General features: G+C 35.4%; 1 protein-coding gene across 1 annotated transcript; it reads left to right on the forward strand.

Annotated features, from left to right (window-relative positions):
• The first annotated feature begins 1430 nt into the window (after positions 1 to 1430).
• Positions 1431 to 4401, forward strand: LOC120279550 (probable protein phosphatase 2C 26). Its single transcript, XM_039286472.1, is given in 5 exon segments — positions 1431 to 2328; positions 2331 to 2636; positions 2738 to 2851; positions 3252 to 3516; positions 4066 to 4401. Coding segments are annotated over 5 exon segments (1611 nt in total). The 5' UTR covers positions 1431 to 1527; the 3' UTR covers positions 4191 to 4401.
• Positions 4402 to 8296: the final 3895 nt, after the last annotated feature.

Here is an 8296-nt window from a genome sequence, read left to right on the forward strand (position 1 = left end):
ATGAAAATCCTTTTCAAGCTCGAATTATTTAGAAAGGACACACACACACATATATATATATATACATATACGGCCTTCTAAAATCCTAAAATTACACATGCTATTAATATAACACTCTTTTAAATGGCTAAATCATGTTTATTAAAAAAAATTTTAAAAACAGTACAAAACAAATATATAACACTTCTCAATAATTAATTATTTATATTTTTTTTATAATTTTTTTAATATAATTTTTATTTTTAACCATCTCCTCTCAGTAATGGTTGAGGTTGGATTTTGTCCATATTTATTATTAAAAAAATAATTTATTTTTTTATATTTTAAACTATAATTATTTCAATAAAATTATATTTTAAAAATTTTTAATTTTTTTATAACGTTTATGAGTGAATAAAAATTTCACAATTTTGAGCTGTATATTATATATATATATATATAAAGCTAAATGAAAATCCATACAAGTTAGTAACTTCACCGTGGAGTTCCGCACGGGAAGTCGTTTTTCCCGCCCACTTCCGGCTCATCATCACGCGACTCTGTCCTTTCCCCAATTCATAATTCCAAGAAAACAATGGAAACTGAGATACAACCCAGCACTGACTCATGCTGACTTGCAGGCCTAGTTCCCCCAAAAACCGGAAAAAGGTCACCTTTTTCACTTAACTCCTTCTAATACTTTATTTATGAAAATACCCCTGCCTTTAACCATGTATCAATTTTTACATAAAAACTAACCCCCCATCATGGTTAAATTTACTCTGGAATCCATTTCTGTCACGTTTTTACTGTTTTATTGAAATCCCCCAACAATAATTTATTTTTAACTCTTAAATATTCATTTTGATTTTTTTTAATTAATTATAACATACAATTTAATCATCTATAAGTCACATGATATAAATCAACTTAATTTTTCACATTTACGCTGTAATATTAAATGATTAAAATAGAATTTTTATTTTAAAATATGCATTTTCGTATAAAATTATTATTTATTATACATATATAATATTAATTTTTTAATATCCCATGTCAGAATAAGCATCGTGTCAAAATGACTTTGCTCAGGATGACAAGCAAATAAAATTGAATTTTTTAACCTTAATTAGAAAATCGAAATAAATATTTTATTATCCAGAGGATGAACATCATCAGGTCGGGACCAACACCATCTTTATATTCTAATTTTATAAATACTATTTAATAAATATAGCAAGAAGCGGGGGCTTAGCTGAAAAAGTTAATGTATATTAGAGAGAGATATATATATATATGATACGTAGTACCGATCACGAGGCAACCGTTTGAAAAGTCGGAATCAAAACCACCGAGTCCAAGAGAGAAAACGTCAACATCCAACGTTGACTTTCAGACAGCCACCGCCACGTCATCATTTTGTTGACACGTCATCAGTGTCGTCTAGCTCGAGAAAATCAGAAAACCAGTGAATTTTGATTATTATAAAAAATATATATATAAGTTTTTAATTATAAAAAAGCTCAGCGTTGTATTCAAATGTAGGCCATGGGCTGTGTTCCTTCTCGTCCTCTCCGGCGATTCTCCGCCGGAGCCAGCGGCGGAGGTGCCGCCGCCGTCGCCTCCAAGAACCCCGATGAAGCCCTTAGCCACTCCTTCCGATACTCCCGATCATCCTCCATCTCCGGCGAGACCGCCTTCAAGTCGATCACCGGCGCAGCCCTCTCTGCCAACTCCTCCGCACCTCTCCCATCGCTCCCCTTCCGATCCTTCTCCTCCTCTTCGTCGTCATCATCGGCCCTCTTCCTCTCTGGCCCTCTTGACTCCTCCGGCCCGGCGAGAGCCCGCAAACCCTCGTTTCTCCGGCGTAGCCTCTCCGAGAAGAACCGGCCGTGGGTCGTGCCGATGCGAAGCTTCCGCCGGCCCGATCTTGATCTTGATCTCGCTGGCCGGAGCGTCCAGTGGGCACATGGCAAGGCCGGCGAGGATCGGGTCCATGTCGTCGTCTCCGAGGACCCTCGTTGGCTCTTCGTCGGTATCTACGATGGATTCAACGGCCCCGATGCACCGGAGTTCCTCGTTTCCCGCCTCTACCCTTCGCTCCTCCTCCACCTTCAGGGCCTCTTCTGGATTGATGACGATGATGATCGGAGGCCGCTTTGGGAGTTTCTTGAATCCCAGGACAGTGATACGGAGTTCGATCTCTCTGGACCGGGGCGGTTCGCATTCTCACTCTCAAAATTGCGGTCAGGGCTCGGGAAGATGAAGGTGCCAGCGAGGTGGAGGGTTGCAAGAGAAGAGAAGGAGAAGTGCGAAAGTGTTCTTCGGCGGCGGCGGCGGCGGCGGCGGCGGGCGCGGGTCCGGTGGCTGATCATGGACTGGTTCTGAGAGCGCTCTCGCGAGCATTGGAAGCCACGGAGATGGAATACTTAGAGATGACAGATAGAGCCATGGCTTCCAATCCAGAGCTCGCGCTCACTGGTTCATGCTTGCTGGTGGTTCTTGTCAGGGACGATGATGTTTATGTTATGAATCTTGGCGATAGCCGTGCCATCGTCGCGCAGCGCAAGGTTCCGGCGATTGACGATGGTGTAGCTCCGGCGGTGGAACTGGTGGCACTGCAGCTTTCCATGGATCATAGTACCAGCATCGAACAAGTATGAGTCTCTGTATCAATTTTTAATTTGATTTGATTTTACTTTATTTCAATTCTTGAATTGAAGCATTGAATTGTGTGATTATTTGGTTGATTTTTCAGGAGGTTCTGAGGATCAAAGAGGAACATCCAGATGATGACCGGTGCATTGTAAATCACAGAGTGAAGGGCCGGCTCAAGGTCACCAGAGCATTTGGTGCTGGATTTCTCAAACAGGTAAGCATGTTTCTTCTGCCTCTCTGTTCTCATTTTTTTGATTTGAATTACACTTGTGTTTCATTTCTTTATTGATCATTGAGAAAGCTGTTTCTCATCAATGTCAAAATGCTTAATTTATGTTGGAAAATGAACAGAAAATTCAAACAAAAGCAAGCTTACACACACAAAGAGCCTCCTTATTTTGAGGAGATTCAGGAGTACACATGGAATTCATGAAACTGGACCTTAGAAACACCCGTGACTTGTATAACCATACCTCACGCTCCCGTTTTTCTTCTTATTTTCTACTGGTCAGATGATGTGCCAAGCTGGTCATGTCTCAATATGTGATGGTTCAGAATTATGATTCTATTAGTTAGAGGGAGTTTAGAGTTATTGTGTTGATTAATTGCTGCAGGCCAAATGGAATGATGGATTACTGGAAATGTTTCGGAACGAGTACATTGGAAGTGCACCATACATCTCATCTGAACCTTTTCTGTGTCACCACAAGCTGGGTCCAGATGATCAGTTTCTGGTCCTCTCTTCTGATGGACTCTATCAGTACCTGAGCAATGAGGAAGTGGTTTCACATGTGGAACATTTTATGGAAAATTTCCCAGATGGGGACCCCGCTCAGAGCTTGATTGAAGTGCTTCTTTCCAGAGCCGCAAAGAAAGCTGGTATATTTCCTGTATCACTTTGCCAGTTTTACAGTACACCATTCAGTAATTTATGCACTCTATTTATTCAGAAATTTAAGTCTCATAATTGAGCATCAAGTTGATTTAGAAATTTATTTACCAATACTAGAGTTTGGTATAATTTGCAAAAGCATAATTGACGAACTCTTGGACCTAGACGTGTTTGAAACTTCAAGGAAACTTGGCAATATCTGCTTCACTTGTGCATTTGGCACAATGCCATATCTGTTGTTATCAGGGTCAGCGTAGATTCTTTCTCTGATAGTTACATAGATTCTACAATGCCTGCAAAACGATATGTTAGATTATTTCTCATCCAATTCCAGTCAGCTGTCACTCTCAATGCAGAATTACAGCTCATGTTTAGCATGTTGCATGTTGCATGTTGCAGTAAAAAGTTAACATATTGATCAAATTCCCTGTTAACTATTAACAGTGCTGATTCAGAGACCATTTTTAGCATGATACAGAGATGTTCTATAATCCTCAAAAAGTTAACATTTGAAGAAGGTTGCTCTCTATTTGCAGGGATGGAATTATGTGAATTGTTGGAAATACCGAAAGGAGACCGAAGAAAGTACCATGACGATGTAACTGTAATGATCATATCACTCGAAGGAAGGATATGGAAGTCTTCCGGAAAATGCATATGATTTGCAGTGCCATTGCACAATTTCAGTTGCTTGTTCTAATGCTTTCAGAGAACTTTTAGACTGTTTACTGTGAAACAGGAAGTCCAATTCTTTCCTCAGATTTGGTCATCAAAGAAAAAAAGTATAGTGTCTGTTTTTGGTTTTTCAATTTCAATTGCAAAGTTGTATCCCTTTTCCTTATAAGAAAAACGAAGCATGTTGAAGCCATTCATTCTGTTTGTACATCCAAATCATATTGTAGAAGGCAAATCCTGTCATTCTATGACTAGGATACTTTTTCATTCTTTTCATTTGAAGATATCATAGCGCACCTGGGCCAGACTGTGGCCCAAGTTGTTTCATTTGCTCATATATTTGATTTTTTATTTAATAAAACACTGGAAGATGTGCCAAAATTAAATAAAAGTAAGGAGAATTAAAAAAAAAAAAATTGTAATCCCTTATTTAGTCCCTCTAATATGGTCATATTGTCTTTTAGTCCTCTTATTTGAATTTGGTCATGGGATATATTATTTTAATTAGAAAATCTCAATTAACCGGCTAACAGACATTAGTTTTTCTTTCACTGTTTATCATTTTTTTATTAAAATATTATTAGAAAGGAGAAAAAATAAAAACTAATTAACTAAATAATTAACACTAATTAAACTAACGGGAGAGGGAAAAAAAATAAAAACAAGTTAACCTCCATAACCCTTTTTTTCCTCAAAGCCCCTAACAACTCCTTCACCAACCTGTTCACATCCTTGAACATACTCACACCCTCTTGTAGGGCTCTAAACGAGTCGAGCCAAGCCAAGCTTTGCTATGTTCAAGCTTGGCTCGTTACTATTTTAACCGAGCTTATTTCAAGCTTAACTTGTTAAAAAAATTCAAAGCTTAGACTTGGCTTGTTTACTTGATTAAGGCTTGACTATTTTTTTATATTATATTTTTTTATTTAATAAAATATCATTTAAAGCTTATTTAATGAATCATTATCAAGTGTGACTCAACTCGATTTGAGTTTGAGGATCATTTTAGTAAAATAATAATTTAAGCTTGTTTATGGAATAATTAAGGTTTGAATTCAAGTTTGTTAAAATCTTCATTAAACAAGTTAATAAATAATTATAATAAAAACAAAATAAATATTGTGATGTAACTATCTATAATTTTTTTTTTGTAATATTATTAACAATCCGGTAAATAAGCTTGTTCATGACACTATAAATGATTATATTAATAATTGTTACAAATAAAATTGTAAATGATACTATAAACGAGTTGTTCACAACATTTAACGAGCTGAGCTTGGTAGTGTTTAAACTTGGCTCATTTATCTTACGAGCTCATTTAACTTAATGAACTAGCTAACCCGATCTTTTAACAAGATGATCCTTCAAATAATAGTTTAGAGCCCTATATGTGTGACTCAAATTGACAACAACGACATAGTCACATATACACCTTAATATGCATATATATATATATATATAAACGAGCTCACAACTGAGTTTATTAATCGAGTTTGAAAATAATGTTCAAGTTTGGCTCGTTTACAATATGAGCTGAACACAAACGAACTTTTATCGAGCTGAACACCGAGCCGCTCATGAACGGCTCGGCTCAAATACAGCCCTACTCTCATGTACCACCCTTCGCTCTCTTTTATTTTAATTTTGAGTGGTGGTGGCGGTGGCATGGCATATGGGGTGTTGAAAGGGATCATTTTTTTAAAAAATTTTGAAAAATATTATTATTTAGATAATAATCGGGTCCAACCGTCCAAGGTTCCTTTAATTATTTTTTTTTAATTTTTCCCTCTTTTTTAATACTACTTTAATTGAAAAAAAACCAAGATCTGTTAACCGGTGGAATGAGATCGTTCAATTGAAACAATATATATCCCACGACCAAATTCAAATAGGGAGACTAAAGGGATTAAAGAGGGATTATAAAAAAACATGGATTCTAATTCTATAATATATGCAAATATCATGTTTACCAACTTATTTTTTTGATTGATTTATTTATTTTTTTACTAAAGTTTCATAAATAAATTTCTTTATACAACTGCTATATGATTGCATTATTTTTTTAAAAATAAATAAATAAACCCCAATAGATTAAAAAAAAAGAGAAATACAATCCAAAATATTGATAACCAAGCAAACAAAAACTGGAGTACAAGAATAAAAATAAGAAATTAAACACAAGTATGGATTGGAACATATTGGAGATGTTGTATATTATTAGCTTAGCTAGTTGTCAGCTTATTTCCTAGTTTAAATCTGTTATATGTGGTTAGATTGTGTATGTATGGTAATGCAATATTGTCAATATATCTAGACTTATTCTTAATGATTGTGGTTACCTCAAATCTTTGTATTAGTCTCCTATATATATGTATTATGTTCATATTCAATAGATTGATATATACAAAGTATTTTACTCTAAATTTCTCTATATTCTAATTTTCTTCTGGACAAAAAACACATAAAGCATAATAAGTATGCCCAACATGTGCACATGCCAAAGAGTAAGGGTTCTCGTAAGAGGGTTTGTGCAACAAAGAGCTTGTTGTCAAGTTGTGACAGTGCTGATGCATGTTGACTCGTCCTCTCTAGAATCAACAAACTCCAGACTTGTTTTGACTTGTCACCTCCTCTAGCTTTTGTCTTTTTGTCACGCCCTGAATCCGGCTCGCCAGGCCCAGTGCACTGACAAACGGCTGCACACCTACAAAGCCTCAAAACCTAATCCAAACAGAATAAAGAATCAGACTGAATGTTTGCAAAAACAAAACAACTAATTCAATCAAAACTCAGGCACACACAAAAAAAAAATGGTACTTATTACAAGCTAATTATACGGCGAAATACCCAACGATCTTTGCTAAGTTTTCCACCACTCAACCCTACTCCTGATCTGAAAGGGAAAGAAAGCAACTTAATGAGCTTGGGAGCCCATTAAGCAACCACTAAAAATATCGGGATCACAAAAATTCAATAATTTCTAAAAACATATAAAATGTAACAAAACAGAATAAATATCAAAGTGAAATCCAGAAATCGGAAATAAATCATAACAGATTTAGTTTACCGAAATAACAAGCATATATGTCCCCCAACAACTAATGCCAAAACAAAATATCATAACTCATTTATTTAAACTCGGTGACCCGAGTCGGATTTCAGAACTCATAGGTTTACCCTCAGTGACTCGAGCCGAATATCGAGCTCGTTATTCTTCACCAACGGAGCAGTGCGAAACTATAGTTTCTATGTCGAAGATGCGTGTCGACACTGGCGATGTTCAACCCCGATGATGAGAGTTATTGCATTGTTAATTGGGGACTACGAGTTTCTATAACAAAAATATATCGGTATGTCCAAAATTATTGTCCACACAAAAATACTGAAATTCAGTAATCCCGTTTTTCTTACAAAAATTAATCCAATTATATCAATTAATAGAATATTCCACACAACTTAACAATTTACTAAAATCTGGAATACTATAAACACAAAAATCAGCACTTCAAGTAAATGCAAATATTCATGAATTAAAACAAATGAAATAATTCAAAATCAATACATCATGAATCCGTAATTTCCTATATAAAACCTTTTAAATAATGGATGAAAATATGACATCAGGAAACTTGCTAAAAATTTAATTGAAATGAAAAGTTTATAATGATCACATGATTCTGAACTATACATAATTAAACTTTAGTAATTATTGAATAAACCATATAAATAACCAATCACAAAACTATTAAATATACCAGAAATCAAAAACTAAATAATTAAATAACCAATAAAAATATAAACTATAAAAAATTAAATAAATATTAAATAAAACTAACTCAATGGAATGAAAATTTATCAAGAGTCAAAATGTATATATATATGGGTATTTATATGTGGTTTACTTACTTGTCGATCGCTCAAAAACCCCCAAAATCCTACGATATTTCTTCGATGGAACCTCACAACGTAAAAAACAAAACCCTTGACGGAGAGACCTATCCCCGTCCTCTCCGCCGGCACCACACACCAAATCAAAAGAAAAAGAGGAGAAGAGGGAAAAAAAAACTAGATCTCTCCTTCTTCCTTAAT

Source organism: Dioscorea cayenensis, chromosome 16 (genome assembly GCF_009730915.1).
Source record: "Dioscorea cayenensis subsp. rotundata cultivar TDr96_F1 chromosome 16, TDr96_F1_v2_PseudoChromosome.rev07_lg8_w22 25.fasta, whole genome shotgun sequence".
Taxonomy (NCBI): Eukaryota; Viridiplantae; Streptophyta; class Magnoliopsida; order Dioscoreales; family Dioscoreaceae; genus Dioscorea; species Dioscorea cayenensis.